General features: G+C 39.0%; 2 protein-coding genes across 2 annotated transcripts in view; one reads left to right on the top strand and one right to left on the bottom strand.

Annotated features, from left to right (window-relative positions):
• Nucleotides 1–8,218: 8,218 nt before the first annotated feature.
• On the top strand, nucleotides 8,219–14,290 carry LOC137291445 (uncharacterized; the record flags this gene model as incomplete). Its single annotated transcript, XM_067822794.1, has 5 exons — nucleotides 8,219–8,414; nucleotides 8,587–8,764; nucleotides 9,317–9,429; nucleotides 10,591–10,780; nucleotides 12,493–14,290. Coding segments are annotated over 5 exons (777 nt in total), but the record flags the coding sequence as incomplete, so codon positions are not given.
• A 3,012-nt stretch (nucleotides 14,291–17,302) lies between these two features.
• Nucleotides 17,303–25,274, bottom strand: part of LOC137291443 (probable ATP-dependent RNA helicase DDX43) — a 32,054-nt gene continuing 24,082 nt past the window's right edge. Inside the window, exons 19-25 of the mRNA XM_067822792.1 lie at nucleotides 23,647–23,706; nucleotides 22,791–22,861; nucleotides 22,073–22,138; nucleotides 21,329–21,436; nucleotides 20,765–20,839; nucleotides 19,019–19,106; nucleotides 17,303–18,231 (exon numbers count right to left, since the gene is read on the bottom strand). Of these exons, the coding sequence (XP_067678893.1) occupies nucleotides 17,977–18,231; nucleotides 19,019–19,106; nucleotides 20,765–20,839; nucleotides 21,329–21,436; nucleotides 22,073–22,138; nucleotides 22,791–22,861; nucleotides 23,647–23,706 (723 nt within the window). The 3' untranslated portion in view covers nucleotides 17,303–17,976. The remainder of the gene's footprint in view (nucleotides 18,232–19,018; nucleotides 19,107–20,764; nucleotides 20,840–21,328; nucleotides 21,437–22,072; nucleotides 22,139–22,790; nucleotides 22,862–23,646; nucleotides 23,707–25,274) is intronic.

Below are 25,274 nucleotides of genomic sequence, written 5' to 3'. Positions count from 1 at the left end.
CATCTGAGACTAGAGACTGTCTAATGTTACTGATTTCTAAACGCACGAGGACCGGAAGAGTACAAATGTAAAACCAGTTTAAAGGGGCACTAATGCGGAGCAATTTCCGTGGACTGGTGTAAACTTTTGTTATTGTTTTTCTCCCGTGAGTACCCGGATGATATCCCAGAATTCGTGACTGGTTCGTGACCTCTGCTGCGCAGTCCGTAGGCGCAACTGATAGTTTAATTATAGACAGATCAACTGAGGTGAAGTCATTTTTTACTTCATTACAAATGTATTATGAAAACAAATTAAACACTTTGAAGGTTAATCATCTGCCAGTGGTAGAAATGGTAAAAAACTATTAGGACGGAAAAAAAACGAAGCCAATGTACGTCTCTATATTTTGCCTCTTAACCCTAATTAGTTTATTGTCATATTTGTATGATTCTGAAAATTAATATAAGAACACACGATCTGCTTATACTCATAGTAAATTTCTAACATAACAGCAACATTTATACATTGTATAGATTGCCAATGTGGATCCTATTTCACACACATACGCGATCTAGTGCCTGTTTTCTGTCATACAGATTCTGCTGAATGCTACAACAAATAAATTAAAACAAAATGCAAATAATGAATGTAAAACAGACTAATTTTATAGCAACAATGTCAGGCTACTACCTTGTTCAGGAGTGTATCCATCAATATCCACGTAAAAGAAATCGTATTCCATTCATCTGCAGCTGGTAAATAATCCTGCTCTGTGTCGCGTGTCTTACAACTGTCTCATTTGCGAAAAAGTAACACATCGTTTCACGTCTTTCACACTGGTGAAAACCAGATAAACCTCTCATTGGTCTCCCAAGATAGCACACCTGGCAACTAATTGTTGGATGCCCACTATTCTAAGTAATTTAATTAACCAATAATGAGCAATCAATCAATCAACGCAAGGGTGGATAATTCTTTGAAGGGAGGATGTTGTTTTTGCACTCACACTTTACGACAGGGTGTTGTCATCTACACACACTGCCTTTTGACAAATCCGCTAGAAGATAAAAGTAATTAATCAATCAGTGTGTTATCGGTTAATCCTTTGATCGATGTTTGCTTTTGTAACTCAGCTGATAAAACCTCTTGCATCACTTACATGCACATATTACATAACATACAATACATTTGCCATTACAGACCTTAATTTATAATGTTGAGTATTTACTCCAGACAGGAGAAATGCCAAATGGGAACCTTTCTTGAGTAACCGAAGTGGTGTTACTACTAATTATACCTGTTAAAAAATCATTAATTGACCATCCAGGGAATGATGACAAATAATACGTGTATTTACACCATCAAGCGCGAGTTACAGCAAGGAAGATGTAATCTCTGTGTCGCATGCAGCCTGAAAACACTTATGGGCCGAAACTGTTTTGAGGATACCAACGGAATTTCGTTACATAAGGAATACACACTGGCATTTGCTGTGTACTTTGGTAAATATGGGAAATAAGGGTTTTTTTACGTAAGAAAATTTTCAGATTTCTCTACCAAAGGCAAAGTCATCGTTTTTTGTTTATGAATTCAAATAAATCAACTGTGTGTTTTTATTATCATAAATAAGAAACCATTGTAGCTACCATAGCTACCAAAATTTACGTATGATATTTGCTATCACAGCTCAACCAACACTCAAAACTACCTAAATATAAAGCTTTGCAATCTTCCGTACTGAAACAAATGGCTTGCTGCGTGCCTGTAGACATAATATTTTCATGTAACATGATTAAATATCGAGGTTAAAAACGCAGAAATAGGATCAAATTAGATCAGTAACTATACCATCCAAGCATCCGAAAAGTACTACACTGCTGGGATATTTGGTTACGATCGGACAAGGAATACCATGGATATTTTTAAACAAATGGCATATGATGGGCATCCGGCCTCCTGACTGTTTAGGTGAAAAAATTCTGCTAATATGGACAGGAGCCCAGTTCCTTTGTCCGTCACGGTCGAAGGAGCGGGCGCTGACCAAATTGCGGTTTGGTTTCGTAATTAGACCGTTGGCGAGAAACATTATTCGCTCCGCATCAGTGCCCCTTTAATCTCGGCACTCCCTCTCAAGCGAGAGCGAATGAGTTTGGTTTACGCGGTCGATTTGAACAGTTGTATCGCGGTGTGTCAGCTCAGGCAACTTAAGTTGTATGACGGAAAAGCATATTAGAAATTGCAAAGATTAAGGAAAATCAAGTGGGGATGGGAATGCGCACACCATTCTCCCCTGAAAATAAAACTCCGTGGGGATCATTTCCCCCAAATCTTGGATTTCATGATTTGAGTCAATTAATTAGCATAAAGTATTTAACAAAAATACACGTAGTACAGTCACTGGCTTCATACAGATATCAGTGCTTTTTAATTTTCACATTTTCCCTGTTTCTCCGAGTTGTCCAGTTAAAAGTACCCACGTTACTGATACAATTCAATTCAATTCAACTGTTTATTGTTTCAAGTCCAATCGACCCATTATACACTACATTAAATGTACATGGATAGCTATATCCATATGCGTATCTAAGGAGTTCTCCACGGATACGAAACACATTATAAAAATATTTTGCTAACATAAATTTATGATCATTGGAATTCATTAAAGACATTAACCCACTGATATTTCTACTGTGCGTGAAAACACATCGTCACGAAGAGCTTGATACATTGGACATTTATATAAAATATGTATTCCATCTTCCGTTACATTGCATAAAGCGCATTTACAATCAGAGATTTCATATTCACAAAAACCTTTTCTAATACACTGTATTCCTAGCCTGTTGTAACAGTTTCTGAAGATAAACAGTGCTTACCATTTTCAATATTATTAACATCAAAGATGTACAATTCTGTAGAAGGTGATGACAAAATAATACAATAGAACTGAAAGTTAAATACTTTAAATATAAATCAATATTACCTAGTCCCTGTTGTATCCAAATATGACCAAAATCATAAATATATAACAATTGCATAACATTTGGTGACCATTTTGTATATTTTCTATGATACATTTGTTTGAAGATAAGATACACGTGAAAAGATTGGTATGGGTGTCTGTATGTTGGTATAGCAATCACTCTTTAAAACAAGTATCTGATACAATTTGTATAAGTGTTGACATACAAGGGATATCTCCCACATTCTCCGTACATAGAGGGAATAATCAATAACAGAGTCTGGAGAGTCTCCCTGGAACATAACAACATTCGGGAAGGCTTTACTGACAAATTTACAAAATGATCGATGGACGATTTCTATTTGATTCATTTCCCTATACCCCCACTTTGCAATTTGGAGAAATCATAAAACAAAACTAATTCATGTCAAATGGAAAGTAACTTTTTGCTCTTTTTTAAAGAATATGTTTGCACCGTATTAGTGAGAACGGTTGTATGGCTGGAAGAGGCCACAATATACTGTTTCATTTAAACACAAAGGCGTTGATTTACATTCAGTTTACAAGATGGACAGACAAGAACAGAAAGATGGGAAAAAGTGGAACGACTGAAATAATTAGGACAGTTTTTTTTCATTGACAAATATATGTTTGAACATTTTGAAATATGTTTTGATTCATATGAGCAGCCAGATATGCATTGTAATAGTACTTCAGAGTTCATATTTACATTAGTAACACTGCGTAAATTAGTCATCATGGTAGTTCTCTGTTGAGTATATAATTGACAGTAAATAGGTAATGGTTAGAATTTTCACAAACACTCCCACAAGTACATCTTGGGTTATTTCTTATACCTCCACGGAATAGATCATAATTCAGTTGACTACATGTGCACATGTAGCGTAGGTTTGCATGGATGATAGTATCAAAGTATCAAATCAAAGTATTGAGGCGCATTTTGTTGTGCTACAAGAATATTTGATTAAAAGAATTCAATAACAGGCTTTTCTCACTTCAACTGGAAATTCAGTCCACATTCTAATTGTGGATTGAATATATTAATTATACGAAAACTTCAATCGTGAGAAAGGAAGTGAGGCACCATCAGTTATTGAGATTATGGTTACGGTTAGACGCCATCTTCCCAGGAACAAGATCATTAAGGTACGATGGTGCCATATTATTTTGAATGAAGTAAAAACAACGAAGTTTGCACTTTCCCGACCAGTTTTATGATATAGATCGTCATGATGAGTATTTTGGGGTAAACCTGTTACAATGCTTACTGCTTCCAACTGCAGTTGGTCTAATTTATTTGTTTGATATTGAGCACATCCATCCCATGCTTCACACGCATATTCAAAGTGAGGTCTTATGAACATTACACGCACAGAAGGTATCATTTTTGAGGTTGTTCTTACAATATTATTAATGTGGTCAAACCGTTTACAATCTTTTGAAAATTTTAATCCCAAATGTCTATGATTATTAACTGTTTTGATAAGAACCCTGCTGAAACAGAGATTAAGTCAATGACTATTCTTATGCAAGGAGAAAATAATTGCCTCAGTTTTATCAGAATTATATGTTAAAAGCTACCGCTTTGCCCAAGTCCGCAGCCTTTTCAAGTTTGAATTCAGTTCTCTTTCAGTTAATACACTATCATGAGAAGATAGCAAACCAGCAAACGTACAAAACATCTTTGGAGAGGGTATGTGTCGTATGCAGATATCTTTAAAACCCGAATGCGTGTAGAGTTTAAGTGGTTTAAATGACATTAATTCACTCAGCTAAAAGGACATTTCGAGCGAATGTTGCGTGTGCCAACATGAATTTATGTATTTGTACTTGAATAACTGAGCTACTTGTACAATATCTCCGAAAGGAATTTCTTTCAGATTAATACTCAATTCATATTTCTGTTTGATGGGTTAAAAGTCATTAACCGGACTGCACCAGGTGACCAAGAGAACACTGATGTCGAAGCGTGGTGTTAAATAGACAGAAACTATGTTTACACATTTGCAATATTCAGAATCTTTATCTTTCTATTATTTAACGGATGAATGATGAAGAAGGAACATAAAGACAAAAGAATTACCCCCTCGGGCAGTGATTTTCTGTTTTTCTCCCGAAATATGTTTCACTCTCAAATGTTCGGAAACGGGTTCTCTGTTTTCAACGTCATCGTGTTTGACTTAAGGCTTTGTAAGCACTGGTGACGGCTAAATCGTGTTTAGTTGAGTGACTCGAACAGAACGATATATCAATCGGAGCGCCAAAACACAAGCCTGCACTGGTATATTTGTGAAAGATCTGCTGATGTGTCACAGTCGTGAAGTCGTATAACCATGAAGCTGGTGGCGTCACTTTTGCTTGTTCTCGGTTGTGTCAGTTATTCGTGGTCTGATAGTAGGCCCGCGCTAATGAAGGGGCTGAGAAAGTCCAGTTTGGAAATTGAACTGAAATCACTGAAGAAACTCTTTGAGGCCGCCCTAAAACAGATGAAAAACGTCAACACTGCCGTTGGCAATCTCTGTCCTGCATGTGAAGGTAACGACACTTAATTGAATGAAACAAGTTACCTTTAAGATAATGATAATTACTTATTACTTATGTCAAAATATTACCTTTAAGATAGAGACTCAGTTGCCCTCCATGCGAGGGTAATGATAATTACTTGTGTAAAAAATATTACCCTTAAGATAGAGACTCAGTTGTCCTTCACGCGAGGGTAATGATAATTACTTGTGTCAGAAATATTACCTGCATGCGAGGGTAATGATAATTACTTGTGTCAAAAATATTACCTTTAAGATAGAGACGCAATTGCCCTTCATGCGAGGGTAATGATAATTACTTGTGTCAAAAATATTACCTTTAAGGTAGAGACTCAGTTGCCCTGCAAACGAGGGTAATGACAATTATTTGTGTCAAAAATATTACCTTTAAGGTAGAGACTCAGTTGCCCTGCAAACGAGGGTAATGACAATTATTTGTGTCAAAAATATTACCTTTAAGGTAGAGACTCAGTTGCCCTGCAAGCGAGGGTAATGATAATTATTTGTGTCAAAAATATTACCCTTAAGATAGAGATGTAGTTGCCTTTCATGTGTCTCGAGAAGCTGTGTCACTGTTGTCAGTGGTCAGTTCCATAAATAAATTATTCTGACCTTGAGAATGCCTGAAAGCTGTGTTACAACAAGGGAAACATTTCCGTCTTAACGCCAGGGAGGCTTTGGAGAATAAGTCCAACCCTGGCGTCATGAAGACAGTATGGAAGGAAATGGATAGGAATATTTGAAACTCTTCACTATCAGCCCTGGTCACTGTTTGGCTGGGATGACGACTGGTTTTCGTTAAATGGTTGCTGGCATGCTACAAAACCAACATATCAAGGCACTATCCCCAGTGGGAGATTTGTCTGTCGGTGATGCTAGTCTGGGAGATCGTTCTGTGGTTCGAAACGTTATTGGCTCATGGTCTTAGGGACGGATTGGAACCGGAACCTGATTGAAATAGGTATTTTTTAATCATGAAAAACCAAGACAATCAAATATCCTAGGTTATAAGAATGAAGAAAGGAAGGAAAGAAGGAAGGACATTATACTAGTGATACACACAAAGGAGAAATGTCTTTGAAATTGACATTCATAAAGCTCTTTTCCTTATTCGAGGTTAATATTTTTTCCTCTCTTTTGTAGAACAACCTTTTTAAACAGGTTTTGTTTCGTTTGTGTCTTGTTATTGAGATACGGTTAGTTAGTGAGATGTTTTATAGTAGTAATTACATTTACTTGAACACGCGAAAATCCTTTGAACAAGGAAATGCTTTAACAAAGAAGGTACGGGGTTACCTTGTTTTCAGATAGGAAAGTGGACATTTTGGTGGAACGTATTTTAGTACTGATACAATTGTTTCCAGTCTGTAAGAAACCGAGACTAGCGTCAGAGACACTGTTAGTTATGATGAAATGGCATTTGCCAGGCGACACCTCCCATGTTAGAAATGCAGGTCCGAGGTACAGTGGGTCGAGTGTCGGGCAGAGGAAGTCGAGTTCGGTTCTCCAGCAACGTCATATCTAAAGTTCACAAAACTATTTTCGCCTGGTTACACTTCTCGTGCTTGACTTTGGGAAGAGGACATGGACTTTTTGGTATAGATTGAGCATGCTGTGTATGAATGGCGTATACATCAAATCACCGCATGGTATCTAGGTAGGCCATGTCCCCCGTTATGATATTGCTAAAAGCCAACTCACTCACCCACCTACTTACAGTCAGTGGGTATGAGGCGGCTATGTATCCGTGAAATACCCAGGAGAGAAGTGTTCTACAGAATGACTGGAAATAATTTGACTTATTTGGAATTTTCAGACACATGTGCTGATGACTGCCTGACCAAGATGCTCCGGAGATTCCAGGAACGCCTTCAGCGTCTGCATGAGGTCATTTGTAAGCTAGAGACACTGGCTCGTCAAAAGTGTCCCAAAAAATTCTGGACAGACGGACCACAGATTACCCCTGAAGGTACGTTATACCGCCATAAACAAACCTAGACACAGAGTTGTCAAGAGACGTTGGTAGACCAGAGAGAGAGAGAGAGAGAGAGAGAGAGAGAGAGAGAGAGAGAGAGAGAGAGAGAGAGAGAGAGAGAGAGAGAGAGAGAGAGAGAGAGAGAGAGAGAGAGAGAGAGAGAGAGAGAGAGAGAGAGAGAGAGAGAGAGAGAGTTTCTTTGATTCTATATGCATCGCCATCTTGTAAAATACGAGATGAGGTCCAGTTTAAAAGAGTCACATTGTGAATATTTCGGCGAAAGGTAATCAGGTGAAAAGGTGATTCGCTCCCAACTGGCACAGTGACATGGTGGGTTGTATCACTATATTTTCGATAAAACCGAGATTCAGTATGACCGTTTAAAGTGAGTTTCGAATATTGTTCTCTAGTTTGTTATTCATAGTTTGGCCAGGTAACAGTTATGTAACGTGTGCTTCTACCAGTGGGACCATCCGGTGCACCAGTAGAAGCTGTAGACAGTAATAATTGTATAATCAGTAGTAGAAGCTGTAGTAGGAGAGGTTGAGTGCATACACGCTCGCACGCACATCGTTGTCGTAGCTGATATATACATAAAAATAAAAAAAATATGATTTTCCATGTTTTATTTTACCTCCAGGGGCAATATCGAATACACCAAGCCATGTTTCGTCACCCGAAATTGCTGGTGCAAACGCTGCTGGTGCAAACGCTGCTGGTGTTTCTCCTTCAGTCGTGGTTGCCACCAATGGGCACATCTACCGTGCTTCACCAGCCTTCGAAGTCCATGTCGACAAAACCCTTCTCGCTATCTCCTACGACCGCGTGTCCAACAGCTTGTATTCTGTTGAGGATGATGATGATAACTCCGTTACAATTGTCCGCAGAGATGTAGATGGTAGTTTCCAGGCAGTTGTAAGAACCTACACTGGTAAGTTATGAGTGTTAGCGCGGAGATGGGCGGGGACAGAGACATCAATGTGGCGTCTGTAACTTATAGATATGTGTGTTATCACTCGTTGGGAGGGGGAGAGAGACATCGATGTATTGTCGGTACAGGTACGCATGTAGCTAATGCTTGCCCTTGACCCTGTGTGTTAAAGCTCAACACGCCCCAGCTGACCTGACGTTTGACAACAATGGCGTGATGTACGTGCTTCTCACCGATGAAATAACCACCTACTTCGAACAGATCGAAAATATCACAACTTCTCCCGTCGTTACGAAAATGGGCCCTTCCCTCGGTCATGGCAGACGTCTGTCCGTTGATTCCGCCAATAGGTAATTAGGGAGTGCCCATCTTGGTGAATGTTGACCACTGGGTATTACGTGAGTGAGTGAGTGGGTGGGTGGATGGGTGAGTGAATGAGTGAAGGTTATACCAACTTTTGTTTTTGTACTGAGGTTAGTCAGATAAATTAAAATGGCGATAGCGGTTATATTACATTGTTGGTGACTCCGGTTTAATGAGCTGTGGTATCCGGTGGTGTAAAGATATTAGGAGAGGAAAGATAACACAGTTTGGTGATTGTGTGAATGAAATGCTTGCTGTATTCCGTCTACGTCATGGAATGTCAGTGTAACATCTGAAGCAATGCATGTATCAGGCGTATAGCATTTGGGCAAAACGCAGGTGTAAGTGTTTGCTAACAAACCTGGAACCATAATCGGGGTGAATAGGAACTCTCGAGTCACCGTTTTTCACCGCGAATAGCGGCATCTTTTTAAGACAAAAGGGCAAGACAGCCATAATAAGACAAGAGGGAACACGAGACAACTAAACACACTACAATGAAGGTACAAAGCGTTTACTTTACTTGTAATCCATTGAAGGTTAATATACTACACCTCGTCTGCGGGCGTCAGCGTATATGACATCAGCGCTACCACACACACCGAGATCAGCGACGCCAATAATGCTTTCGGCATCGGATATGACGCCACGGGTAAGTTCCGATTGTTATTACTGGCTGGTAAATGTATGCTATTGCGTAACTCACGATAAAACACTTCGATTACAAATCCTGAACCGCAATACATACGACTTAGTACAATACAACTTGTACTGATGTAAAAGCATGCGAAATTAACAGAAACTGACCTTTAAGAACATTTAGACGTGGAAAGCATGAGAAGTCAGATTTATGAATGTCAACTTCTTTATCGTGTATTCCATCAAACCGGTTACCATGTAGTTTTAGTACATTACTGGCCTCATGTCTGTAATGTATTTTTTAGTCTCCAACGTTGTTAAACATGTTTTCTTTGTAGCGCCTCTGTATATACACCCCTCTTGGTACTCTCTACTGTTCACCTGATAAAGGAGTAAGCGTACGCTCCGAAACGTTGTGTTATCCACAATAGAGTTGGCATCTGTCTCTTCTTAACAGAAAATAATGATGTTCAAGAAGCAGTTTATGTAGACTGTCCACTATTTTCTCAGTAGCCACAGACCCGTGAAGGTCCCGGGGTAGAATAGGCCTTCAGCAACCCATGCTTGCCATAAAAGGTGACTGTGCTTGTCGTAAGAGGCGACTAACGGGATCGGGTGGTCAGCCTCGCTGACTTGGTTGACATATGTCATCGGTTCCCAATTTCGCAGATCGATGCTCATGTTGTTGATCACTGGATTGTATGGTCCAGACTCGATTATCTACAGACCGCCGCCATATAGCTGGAATATTGCTGAGAGCGGCGTAAAACTAAACTCACTCACTCACTCACTCACTCACTCACTCAGTAGCCATAACGTGCAAAATATGCACAGTGCCTCCAAACTAATATTGTTTCTTCCCTCCAGTATCTCTGTTTTGCAGTGTGAAATCTTACTGTCAGTGATGTGTTTAATACCTATATCTCGGCTTTGTTTTGGACCTTATTCGTTTTGCAGACTTTCGGCGACTATTTTCAGCTCACTGACATTTTAATAACATCAGCATTATAATTTTGGCACTTGAAGTGATGCTAGTTTTTTTAACCTTTAATACTTTGATGAATGGAGGAATATAGATTGCTATTCAGACTAAAATCATTCATTGGTCCATATCCTTACTGTACTGACCCTTTGACCATGCAGTGAACCTTGCACTATTCTTCACGTGTTGCAGACAACAAAGCAGTGTACTGCTTCAGCAACAGTGATGAGCTCGCTGTCTACAACCCGGCAGATCAGACATCCAGTACGGCATCACATGGCGGATCCGGCTGTTCCGACCTCGCTTTAAGCTCTTCAGTCCCAGATGCCCAGATCGCTGGTGTAAGCAACGTCTTTGTCTACACCACCGCAAACGACGAAAAGTAAGTCAAATTTGAGTTCAAGCTGGTCATCAAGCGCTGCTTCACACCTAAAGGTAACTAAGACCACCATTTTAAACATCCGGGATGATACATATAGATCCTAACTGGTGGACACAATGGGGAACTGGACATATGACTTTGCATAGGTCACACTAGTTAACACAGGGTATTCGGGCAGACACATAGTATTGTTATTGCTGAATATAGTCACAGTGTTTGTCATACTTTAACTTCCCAGTTGGCCACCAGGGTCAGCCGTCGCATGCTGACTTTATCCTTTCTCCTTCATCACATCCATAAATCCTTACTCCTTCGTAACGTCACACCTGTGTATTCTTACTCCTTCATCGCGTCACTCCTGTATATCCTTACTCCTTCATCGCGTCACTCCTGTATATCCTTACTCCTTCATCGCGTCACTCCTGTATATCCTTTCTCCATCACATCTATAAATCCTTACTCCCTCATCACGTCACTCCTGTATATCCTTACTCCTTCACCAAGTCACTTATGTATATCCTTACTCCTTCATCACGTCACTCCTGTATATCCTTACTCCATCACACCATTCCCGCATATCCTTATTCCTTCATCACACCCATAAATCCTTACTTCTTCGTAACGTCACACCTATGTATTCCTACTCCTTCATCGCGTCCCACCTGTATAGTCTTACGCTTTCACTCCATCACCTCATTCCCACATATCCTTTCTCCTTTATCACACCCATAAATCCTTACTCCATCACATCATTCCCGCATATCCTTTCTCCTTCATCACATCTATAAAGCCTTACTCCTTCATCACGTTGCACCTTTATAGCCTTACGTCTACATCACGTCATATGTGTACATCCTTACTCCTACATCACATCATTCCCGCATATCCTTACTTCTTCATCACATCTATAAATCCTTACTCCTTCGTAACGTCACACCTGTGTATTCTCACTCATTCATTACGTAACACTTGTATATTCTTACTCCTTCGTGACACCTGAATATTCTTCTTCATCAAGCCACCCCTGTATATTCCTACGCTTTCATCGCATCACACCTGTGTAACTTAGTGACATCCATCATTGTATGACTGGGATAACGATAAAAGCAGCGGAAAATGAGTGAGTTTAGTTTTACGCCGCACTGAGCAATATTCCAGCTATATGGCGGCGGTCTGTTAAATAATAGTGTCTGGACCAAACAATCCAGTAATCACCAACAAGAGCATCAATCTGCGCAATTGGGAACCGATGACATGTGCCAACGGAGTCAGCGAGTCTGACCACCCGATCCCGTTAGTCGCCTTTACGGCAAGCATAGTCGCCTTTAATGGTGAGCATGGGTTGCTGTAGGCATGGTGAGCATGGGTTGCTGTAGGCCAAGCCTACCTGGGATTTTCACAGGTCGACAGCGTAAAAAGCAGGGCCTAGATTTTCGGACCTCTATTAGCGCGTACTCATAAGTGCCATCCATTAACATTAACTTACGATTAATTTAGATTCAGTGGTGGAGTGTAACGAAATACACTAAGACTGAGTTTACTTAGATTGACCTTAGCGCTAAGAGAGCTTTGAAAAATCTAGGCTCTGTTCCTCGTTAAATGTGGCTCAGCAGGCAGGGGTGTTGAGACTTGCTGGGACTGCATAATTGGGTCACCCACAACCCACTATCAATTAAATATTAATGATTTAAAAACCCCGTTCTTTCTTTCAGTCACGTGTTTGTGACCCTCCTTGATGGAGACACCGGTGTACCCCAGATGACCAACGTCTTCGACACTGGCAGCACCATTACTTCCATCACGCTCGTGTAACTGTCGAACGTCAAGGAAGGTTCCTGGCTGATGCAGGAGCATGGCCCAATACACTGTACACAATTAACGATACAGAAACATTTCCTTTATTTTACTTTTCCAATTCAGTTATTTGCGGATTGATGTGCCGGTGAATTAGACATAACTGTGTTAGGGATATTTAAAGGGATGTTCGAATCATGAGTATTTATACCGGGACACTGAAATTGTGTTTACATTCTGGCAAGAGTCTGGTCATTGTGACGTGTCCTGTATTCTTACTAAATTTCTTTGAAACACTTTGATACATATCACCAACGCTTTAATGTAATGTATGTTAAACAGAGTATTCATTGAGTAACCGAAAAATAGATATTATTCTTGTCAAATATCGGGAGCGTTGTATACATTTCTTACCACACACACACAGTACAAAGAACTGTTAAGCAAACACTTTTTGAGAACGTGGGATGAGGCAAAATGGGGTTTAATGTTAAACGTACCACACCCATATGACACGTGAAGTTCCGGGTTAAAATAGTTCCTCAGCAACCCATGGTTGCCGTAAGAGGCGACACACGGGGTGTCACCGTATCCCAATTGAGTAGATGGATGCTCAAACTGTTATCACTGGACTTTCTGGTGCAGGCTCGATCTTCTACAGACCACCGCCCATAGCATGAAAAATGCCGCGTCAAAAATAAACCACGTGACATATGGACGCAAGAGGGCACAGCCGACTCTTCAGCTATGTGGACAAACGCTCCATTCGCTAAACCACGGAGGGGGGTTGTTTCAGTAGTTCTGGTACCTTTGATGGAAGTGGATCTCGAGAGATGCTATTTATTCAAGCTGGACTGATCTCGAGGAAATGTTTTGGAAGCAAGTATTATATTAAGATTTTGTCCCAAACGCTGACGTGAAAAATTTAAAATATCACGAAAACATGGGAACGTGTCGACTACAAACGTACATTTCAGTCCATTTTTAACAAGAGAAAAACCAAATAACGGTCCTTAGTAGTTTGAAAAGCGACTGTGCTTATCGTAAGAAGCCTTCTAACGGGATGGGGTGGTAGGACTCGCGGACACGTCATCGGTTCCCATTTGCGCAGATCGATACTCATGCTGTTGATCACCGGATTGTCTGGTCCAGACTCAACTGTTTACAGATCTCCAGCCTAAAGAATTCTTTACTTGCAGCCAATGTGTTAATAATGGACAATGAACGTTTCAAGAATCGCTAGTCAGCTTCTGAGATATTGTCACAAGTATATTCACTGACCATGAGCCCAAAAAAGACTAAAAAAATTTGTATGATTGTAAACAAATTCTGGTAAAATGTTCCTACATGTACATTGTATTCAGAGGACATATTTGATATGTGCTCTTACTGTCTTGTAAAAAAGAACAACACAATTTATTCATGTCAATTTTGTTTTAATCCACTTTAGTCAGTATTTCAAAAGCATCAAGTGTTGTCAGCTGTAAATCAGTCCAGTGAGTATTTAATTTGTAACATGTCTCTTCACACCAACAAATGAAATATGGACATTTCCAATGGTTTGTGCATCGACTACCAGTGCTGTTCGTTGGTACAGATACTTACATTATTACCTACATATCTACATGCCTAGATGTTCCTACTCTAACTGGTAAGATTTGTTGACTGCCAAGATGACAGACATCTTTCAAATAAAGTGGCAATAAACATATTCCAGCAATATTTTGACGGGGACACTAGAAATAGGCTTCACATAGTCTATTTATGTGGGGAATCAAACCTTCGTCTTCAGCGTGACGAACTACTGCTTTAACCACCTGGCTACCCCTAGGTTCTAAACCGATAACAGGGGCAATTCTAAGGTTTAGGGCTCATATTGCATAAGGATGCATGTACCCATGAACTTCAGTTGGAGCAACTAGATCTCACTGATTCCTAGGGCTTAAACAAGACCTCAAATGTGTGAGAATAACATCATGTTGTTACACTGCCAATAAGCAGAAAAAAACACAAAAATAAACACATTTAAGAAAAAGAACAACAGATTATGTCCAAATTTAATTCTTTAATTTGCCATTTGGATAAAAAATGACAAATAATGACTAACCTCAAGAACAGACCTTTCTAACTGTCAACATATGATTAAATCGAGATAACAAACTCAAATGACCTAAACTAATCTTTGTTATCTGAAGATGCCACCTGGCCTGCCCTTTGTTTCTTGTTGCTACAAACACGTATTCTAACTTGCTGCTGAGGCCTTAGTTTGCACTCAAGGCCATAGCATCTGATATAGCTTTATTCACACAGGTTGGTCTGATGCATTGCACTCAGCAATATCCCAGCCGCTGTCTGTAAAGAAATCCAGACCTGACAAACTTTGAGTCGTCCAGATGGTGCAGTTTCAATTAGCCTGCATAATCACCGGATGTCAATTCTTTGAACATGCACTATTGACGTTTTTTCACCAAGTTCTTATTTCAAATCTTCCATTGTCCAGTACTCGACTAGACTAAGCTATGTGCCAAGTTTAGATAAGGGATAATGAATGGTTTTAGAGTTCTGCTCCAGAAGAAAGGACTTCCATCAACTTCAGTTCAAGTCAAACTTGTTCCCATGGAAATGTCAAAAATACAATGTTGAATTCCAAAACTACCAAAAGGCACCAGTACACCAGCAGAGCTATCTATGTGCCTAGTTTGGTAAAGAAATATTCAACGGCTTTAAAGTTCTGCTCTGGAAAAGATAAATGTGTATGGATGGAGGGACAGAGCACATTTTAATACCCTCCATAAAATCTGTAACAGGGGTAAAACAGTACATTAGTCTGCAATGAAATGAAGTGAGTGTGAGTTGCTGCTTTCAGAAATATTGACAGGCAGATGCTTATACCATTAATAGCAGGCTACCCCAACCCCTCTACAATGCAATGATCACCCTTGTTGGAAATTATGAAACTTCATGACTGTGTGGTAGTAGTTACATAAAAACGATAATAAACAAGTCATTGAGAGGTGACATATCGCCACATATACCTTTCTTTTGATGCATTACCATTGGATACCTTCACTTCAGTGAGTAAAGTGACTATTGTTTCATACCAGATTGAAATCAGGGTAGAACCTTCAACAATAACACAGCAGGGGACACCAGAAACAGGCGGTACCCATGTTGGGAATTGAACCTGGGTCTTCAGTGTGACCAGCAAACACATTTACAACTAGGCTACCCAAAGTCCCACGACAGTGAGGAAGGAAATAATCCTCCACATGTTTCAGTCTCTGAAATGACTAAAAAGCACCAGTTAACCAACAGACTAGGCTGCAATACAAGTGTCACATATTTAACTGTTATGGAGGTATGCTCTAGAAATTCATTTTCTATATTGCGATCCAACTCGTCATCATGGAAACAAATTAATTGAAAAAAATATACAAATGAATAAATAAGTAAAAAATATTTTGAACAAGAGTCATCAGAAGATGACATATCCCCCCGGCCCCCACATCTTTGGAAGGACAAATCATCTGACAGTTACTTGATGTTTTCTTAGATGAAGTGTGAATCATTTCCGTGGAAGTCATGAATATTATAAATGCCATATATCTGTAAACAGCAAAAGGCACCACTTCAAGATCTGTCTCATATATCTGCCAAGATCTGTTGAAAGATATTGAATGGTTTTCAAGTTGTGGTCTGGAAACGAAGTCTATCCCTCCATTTTGAGACTAAGTCAGAATTGTTTCCACGCAAACCAGGAAAAATAAAAATGCCAAAACATTCTAAATAACAAAAGACACAACTTTGTGGTCTGCCTCAAATATCTGCCAAGTTCTACTGTAAGGTATTGAATAATTTTGGAGTTGTGCTCAGGAAACAAAACCCATCCCTCCAAAGTCCGAATCGTTTCCATGAAAACTGAGAAACTATAAAAACCTGTAAATAGCAAAAGGCATCATTGAAGCATCTGATTGGGATATCTATTAAGTTTTGCAGAAAAATAAAGAACAGATTTTGAGATCTGCACCGGAAACGAAGCCCATCCCTCCATTTAGAGACTATGTCCGAAATGTTTCCATCGAAACCGAGAAAATAATATATCACAAAAACCTGTAAGTACCAAAAGGCACCACTTTAGATTCTGACTGATGTATGTAACAAGTTTTGCAGGAAAATATTGAACGGTTCTTGAGTTCTGCTCCGGAAATGAAGCCCATCCCTCCGTTTTGAGACAAAGTCCAAAATATTTTGCATGGAAACCGAGAAAATAATAAGTCACAAAAACCTGTAAACAGCAAAAGGCAGCACTTTAGGTTCTGATTGATATATCTACCAAGTTTTGCTGAAAAATATTGAACGGTTTTTGAGTTCTGATCCAGAAACGAAGCCCATCCCACCATTAGGCTAACACCAAAATGTTCCATGGAAAAACAAAAAAAATAAAAATGCCAAAACTCCGTACACAGCAAAAGGCACAACTATAGGTTGGGATTATTATATTTGTCACGTTTGTCTAAAAATATTAAACGGTTTCTGAGTTATGCTCCGGAAACGAAATGATTACGGACGGACGGACAAGGCGTCGACTATATCCCCGGCATGAAAAGACGAGGCGTCGACTATATCCCCTGCATTTCATGCCGGGGGGATGAAAATGAAATCACACATCATCACAAGGTTGACCTGTACAGCAAGTTTCAAAACCAAATATTCATCAAATCTCTGAAGGGCATTTATAAGTGGAAAGTATGAGAAAAGACAGATTTATGGATGTCAACCTCTTTATTGTGGAAAACACAACGTACCTAAAGGAGCAAGCATTCACTTCGAAACGATGTGTTTTCCACAATAAAGAAGTTGACATCTATAAATCTGGTTTTTCTCAAGTATTCATCAGTTTATTACTTCTGTTCTGTAAATGAAAAACAGATGGATACAACTCTGGGATCATCTCACATACACTAATGTTACAATCGGTGGGAAGTAAGGAAAAACAGACAATCATTTGCTTTGGTCAGCTCCTATTCATATTGACAGCAATTTACACCAGATTGTCCATACTTCTCAGTTCAAGAACACAAAACTTCAACATTCGTTCTTCACAAAATTAACTCAGATCTTCTTATCAAAATATATCAACGTTCCTTTCTTGTCCATGAAAAAGTAAGTGGTCCATTGTCTATCAATGAATACTATTAAATAAACATGTCCGTTGTGATGAAAATACGTAAGTGACAAAAGCTTTGGCACTTGCTTTTGTAATATTCTGTATGAAAAAGCCATGAAATATGACCGACCTGTATTCTTGCCTGAAATGAGATTTGACTGATAGTCTGAAACACACTGTTGAAAATGTATTCAACACATGTAGTCCCCTCCATCAACTACATAATCATCCAGCATCACCAGCCAATATGGATGTCGTATTCCTTGTCACGACGACCCCTTCCACCCCCTCCACGGAAAGCCCCCCTCCCAAACCCTCCACTGAAGAAGCCATCATCGTCTCCCCCTCCTCTTCTACCCCCACCAAAGCCACCTCCTCGTCCACGTCCACCCCGTCCTCCCCTGCCACCGAATCCTTCACCTTCCTGAGCCATGCGCTCTCGATGTGCCTGATATCGTTCTGCCATTTTTATCAGGTTGTCAGGGATTTCCTGGAATGAGCAAGTGAGGGAGTTTGTTCTTACACAGATTTAAAGAGAATGTGAGTAATACATGTATCATGGTATGTACAATACTTTGGACCTACAAAGATTTTGGTGAGAATCGGCCTTCAGTACAGCTACAGTTGCTTGTTGTAAGATGCGCAGGTGATGATTTTGGGTTTTCAGACTTGCCATCACAGTTGATGTGTCTCATTATATCCTACTTGCCTACACTGATGCTAATCATGTCACTGGATTGTCTGGCCCAGACTCAATTATTTACAGAAATCCATCATATATATCTGCAGTGTTTCTGAGTGTGGCACAAAACAACAAATGAACAACCAGCTGTTACTTGGAGAGGGAGACGTCGCCATCAAATGTTGACTGGGATTGGGGGAATTATTATTATTATTGTTTTTTAAAGTGGGTTTTTATCTAAAAAACAAATGTCCATTATTACTTTTGGGCTACATTAGTTCAAGTTGTTGCCATTATGTGTTTGCAAATGAAAAAATACAGTAACAGTACAATAAAACACATAGAGACTTTTGTCAATGAATTAATGATTAAGCAATACAGTTGATTCTACACTGACTCTTTATGCCAAATAGGACTAAAGAACCTAATTAAAGCAGTTTGGATGATGGGCTCCACCATGCATGTTTATGTACCCTTTATTTATTCATTTCTTGATCTACTGTGAAAATAGAAGCATATGACATTTTCTGATGGTAAGAAATTGTTTCCAAAATAACTGTCCTGAATAAAAAAATACATTGCCTTGTCATCTCACCTGGTCAGCTTCTGCCATGATGTCGATGAGTTTCTGTGCCTGTCGCCAATCTCCCCTGGTGACGAATGTAATTGACGTACCCGTGTTCCTGGACAAAGAATACAGTACGATGTAAAACAGTGTTGGTACAGATTATCAGCCATCAAATTGATAGCCTCTTAGGGCCTTTCTATGGGCCAATCAAGTCTTAAGTAGGGTTGAAACGGTACACTTTCACCATGGTACAGTACGTATTGTGGTACAAGATAAATAAATAAATAAATTTATGTTAAATAAGTTAGATAAATTAACACAATACATAAGAACTGAATAGCAGTTGGCAAGTCATCCTTCGGGCATTGTTCGTAATAGCATACATTCCAGATCTCCTGTGAGATCACAAAGGTTGACGACAGTCTTGCCGAATGATCACGTCTATAAATAACACCTACTTCCAGGTCAAGTCATCGAGGTGCAATATGATGTGTATCATGTAGATAGTTTTGTTGTATTAGTATGAATGAATCCAGTTTTTAACTGACTTTATTAAAAAATGACACTGATTATTCAGTATATCGAATTGTTATTACATTTGCATAAAACTTAGAAGTCTTTCGAGCTTAATTCTAATGAGATTATCTGTTAAACATTAATTCAATACAAAGTATGAAATCAGCGACATGTGTTGATTTTGAATATCTGCAATACTAATTTTCGAGATTCTAAGGTAGATTTACTGAGAACATACGAGAGATAAGTTTTGCCATGTCACGTGACAAAATTTACTTCTCGAAATAACAATTTCGCAGTATATCCAGTGTTCATGATCTATTTGATACTTATTCATAAAACGTATGTGGTTGTTAGAAACCAAAGAAATTAGTTTATTTATGCATGATATAATTTTTTGCATAGATTGTAAAGTCTGACGTATTCTACCAGTCGTATCAGGATAACCCAGTGGGAATTTCATACCTACAACATATAACAACTTGTCTTTAATGCAAATGATATGCTTACATAATGTACACAGCTACAAAAAGTATAATAAGATTAGACAAATATTTTTATTTGCAATAACTGAAAAAGGAACCCAGGTACTGATGTCTCGCCGACTTGTAGATCTCAGCAGACCACATTCAAGGCAATTCCAAACTTACTTCCGTCAAAATGGTGTTCACCTAGGAATGCATAGACTAGGGCAAAATGATTCAATTTCTAATCATTTTAGAAAAGGTACAAAAAGGTTTTTAAAACAACAGTACTAAAACCGAAAATACCATTTTTTTAATCCATTACAGTATACCCAACCGAAGGCCAAATATTGCGCTTCTACTAAAGTTTCATACCTAGTCTTAAGTGCCTATAGAAACACATGTTAAGTGTGATGTACAAGGGAAGTAACTCGTAGGTGCATGTGTGCCAGAAGAGTTTTGCTTTAAGATGATGATCAATATACAGTCAGGCTGCATAAGTCTGAACAGTCCCATTTTCAATCAAAAATGTGTTGTGCAGAAAGATGTCGCTAATTTAGTATCTCTGTCTTCAGTTCTTGGTGTGAATAACTTATGAGACAGTCTGGGAGGTTAATATTGTCGACACATTCATTTATACCAACTGACTTTAAAATATTCCAGTGTTGAAAAACACCCTGATGCACATACTTTGTGTACATTGACTATTCATGCAGTCTGCAGAATGTTAAACCTCCATTAATGTAAAGATAAGAAATTTAATTTTTTAAACATCCCTTTACAAGTTACCTACCCTGCTCTGCCCGTTCTGCCGATTCTATGTACATATTCTTCAATGTTCCTCGGGAAGTCATAATTCAATACATGTCTGAAAAAGATGGTTGGTCCCAAATTAAAATAGTGATGACCCAAACATGTATCAACACAAACACATATGGGTGACAGCCTATCATCAAACTGCCTTACTGAAACAATCAGTGAATCTGATTCAAAACCATGAACATAGACTGCCGGTATGCACTAGAGAGACAACTCTGCAAAGAATACTGCATCAACTGAGATAGGACTCCCTCATGTCAGTTTCTCAAGAGCCTTGGCAAAGTCATTTTTTCTCAAAACCTGTAAGTGTGTACAAATTCAAGGCTTTTAAAACAATATGGATGATTTTAAAGGCTTTTCACAAGGAATACTAGCACTTAAAGCTATCAAAAGCCTGTATCAACAATGTCAGATAAACAAGAAGTAAAGTATGTGAAGGCATCATCTACTCTGGCTTCTGACCTTTCTTTGAGAACACCTTTCATACCCAACCCTCCACATGGTTTTAAATCATAGATATCAGATGTAAGCAACATACGTGATGTCTTTGACATCAAGGCCCCTTGAAGCGACATCAGTAGCAATGAGAATGCGGACGGCTCCAGACTTGAAGTCACTCAGTGCAGCTTCACGGTCACACTGCTCCCTGGTGAAGAAATATCTACCTGTCTTCACATTTACACAACGTGAAGAAATAGATAGTTAATATGCTTAATGTACTAAGCAGTATTCAGTCATTACCTCTGAGGTCTTAATGTAATTAAGTCCAGTTACATGAGACAATGACTGATATCAAAAGCAATTTCCTCATCAGTCCCCTTTAGCCTTTTTGTGACCACTGAAGACCAGGGTGTGAATTGGTCTCTAGCAACCCATGTTTGTTGTAAGGGGCAGCTAATGAGATCGGGTGGTCAGGCTCCCTAACTGCATAGGTTGATGTATGATATGAATCACTAGATTGTCTGGTTCAGACTTGAAATTTGTACCACTGGTGAAACACAGGCATGGAGCTGCAATCCCAGTGATGATCATACATGTGTCAAGGTAATGACTAGTGGATTCTGGCATTCTATAGATCTCTTTGCTGCTTCTTTACAGATCAGTACTTCTCCCTTCCCCACCATATCTCAGGTATCTGAGACCTTTAGGGGGTCAGAGACATAAACTCTGGTGTCCCAACAGTATCTTGCACAAAACGTCACAAAATGTCTTTAACATATCAGGTTGTCAAGGAAGAATTAGTGCTAGCTTCTGATATATTCATATCAACCACATTACTCACCTGTCTCCATGGATACACTGACACTCCACTCCCTCCATGGCCAAGTCACTGGACAGGTCATCAGCTCTGGAAATACCATGGCATGTAGGTCAAAAGATCATGTCACAACATCAATAATGACACCATGTTACCTTGAACAAATGCTTCCCGACACCACATGTACATTTAATTTAAGAATAATGTATGATTAAAGATTATTACAACCTACCCAATAATCTTAAAATTTCTACATAAAACATGGAGAATTTCATTGAAGAGCTACGGTGGGCATTTTCACTGCCCTTCCCAATGGTGACCTGTTCTCTTGTGTTAATGCAAATACTCCCAAACCAAGATCTGTCTGACACAATAGTGAAGGCATAAGGGTGTATGTTACAAATAGAGTAACATCAAGTGACAACAGTTGTTACTATGACAACCTGTCACTTCAACCACTTTTGACAACACAAACCTTGACTTTTGCTACTGGTACTCGCAAGACTTTCTTCCCCACAAACACAAAGACTTTGTGACAAAAACAAGCAGTGATTTTAGCTACTGGTACTCACAAGACCTTCTTCCCAACAAACACGATGACTTTGTGACAAAAACAAGTAGTGATTTTAGCTGCTGGTACTCACAAGACCTTCTTCCCCACAAACATACTCAAAAGACCTTCCCCACAAACACAATGACTTTGTGACAAATACAAGAAGTGATTTTAGCTGCTGGTACTCACAAGACCTTCTTCCCCACAAACACGATGACTTTGTCCATGGGCTGAAGCTCATACGTGAGGAAGTCAAACAACTGAAAGTAAAATGTAACAATAGTACTATACAAATTACAGATATCAACTACTTTACAAGCTCATGAAGACTTCCTTTGATGGATCTATACTTATAAGTTAACACTTAGACATAAGACCTCGGTAATTGATCATGGCAATAGATAATCTGAAACAATAATGATACTAGTGTTGGGAACTGGTGAAATTTTAATAATTGATAACCGGTTAATTGCAACCGATCAATCATTGAAAATAATTACATGTAGTTGGCATAATTTATCAAATTTTAATGGTTATGCTTGTTAATACACAAAAAATAAAGAAGAAAAAAAAAAAAAGTTTTTATTTTGTCTTTTTTTCAAATTGCACTTGCACATGTCACATCTTTAAAGGAAAACTAGTATGTTAGGAACATAAATTTCCTATCATGAATTCGAACGAGCTTGTAGTGCTTATGAAATGTAACTGTCCAACCAACCTTGAGGTAAATATTGTTAATGAAAACAAGTGTTTCAAAAACTGTTTGTGTTTGCTTATGAGAAAACATAATAATCTGCGTGGTCATTTAGTCATTGTGACCAATCTTCGAGGATTTCACTTAATTAGATTACCACAAAATGACTGCCTTCAACATTGTCAAATTGTGAATGATCAAATAGAAAAATCAGGTAAAAACAATTATGTAGTATCTAGCTTCCATAATGTTTTACACCAGTCAGTAATACTACAGGTATTTAAAGATGTCAGACAATACCAGAAAATCAATAAGGTCCCTTGTTCATTATAAACATATACAGTTTCTTACCCGAGGCTTTTTTTCCTCATCATCCAACACTTCCACCAACTGTGTAACACTGTGGCAAGCCTACAACAAAATGAGTGAGTGAAGCTCGAGAGAGAGAGCGAGTGAGTTAAGTTTTACGCCACACTCAACAATATTCCAGCTATCTGGTGGTGGTCTGTAAATAATCGATTCTGGACCAGACATGAGCATCAATCTATGTAACTGACATGTGTCAACTACAGCTGGTATTGGTATACAACTAGTCCTGAGATTTTCTTAATTTACAGAAGCTAATGACATTTAGACTTGCCACATTTTCTAGACTTGAATGGGCTTTCTTGGATATATTTGCTTCAGGGTCTGTGTGACAAACTAGTATACAACCTACAACACGACACATCACGATACCAAACTTTTAGTTACAACGATATATTGCCAAAGTATTGTGCACTGCACGATACAAACCCCGACACAAGGCTGGCACTACGATATGTATCATGATACTAAAATCCTTAATTCTAACACCGGCTATAAAACACCTTAAGATCAAAACCAAACAAATTCTAAAGTGTTTCGTCAACTTCTGCTAGCATTGTTCAATGTTCATTCGGAAACAAGACAATTAAGTTTATACACAGACTTAGTGATAACAGTGTTGATAACATGCAAGCGCTATGTGCGAAACAGTTCTTTATGAAGGACATTCCAAGAATACTTTTTTGTGAAGTGAAAAATAGTAAGCTTATATTTTAATCATCTACCAAAAGTGTGTCGCAATTCAGGAATATTAAACATCAATGTATCGGGGCCCCTTTGAAGTATTGCATCAGGACACAGGGCAACGTAAAACTTTGCACCGATCCTCTGCATTATCAATGTGTATCAATGAATTGCCACACCACTAGTGTCATCACTAGTGACCACCTGATTCCAATAGTCATCACTTACAACAAGCATTGGTTACTGCAGATCAGTTCGAACCTGGATCTTCATGGGTTGCCTTGATACAACAGAAATGAAATGAAATTCTAGACATAGAAATATGTGTCGTATTTTGATAGCAATCACAGAAGACTACTACAGGGACACATGAAAACAAGTGTTCGCCACTAACATGGCAATGTCCCCCGGTGGGTCAGACCACGCTGGATTCTGCTCTCTGTTCCAAATTATGTCCAATAATTCCCACCCCACCAACGGGAACCTGTAATGGCGATAAATAGGTCGTATTTTTTTCATATTCATAGTAGATTTTGTGGGGAATCACATCCAGTCGAACTTGTCTTCCATTTTTTGACTGGCACGTGATGACATTAAAAGTAACTAGCGTCCTGCTAGTTTCTCATGCAACTAAATGTCAAGATAAAGCAATCAAGACCAGTTTCGACTCCTCTTCGTGTACAAGTATTTTCATTACAAGTACAGAGTCATAATCACTCATGCTAGTCTGTTTAAGACGTGTGCATGGACGTTCCACTAAAATACTCCACAGAACATCTGGCTTCCACAAGTCATGTGATAAAACGGGGTGAGTGAACTCAGCGCCTTCGGGGAACTGTTAGTTGCTGAGCAATGACAAGATCCCCAAACTGATGAATGCCAGAGACGTCCTTTGTGGTTATGTCTCGTAGGTAGTGGTTGGCAAACAG

Source organism: Haliotis asinina, chromosome 7 (genome assembly GCF_037392515.1).
Source record: "Haliotis asinina isolate JCU_RB_2024 chromosome 7, JCU_Hal_asi_v2, whole genome shotgun sequence".
Lineage (NCBI taxonomy): Eukaryota > Metazoa > Mollusca > Gastropoda > Lepetellida > Haliotidae > Haliotis > Haliotis asinina.
This window is presented reverse-complemented; position numbering and strand designations above follow the sequence as displayed.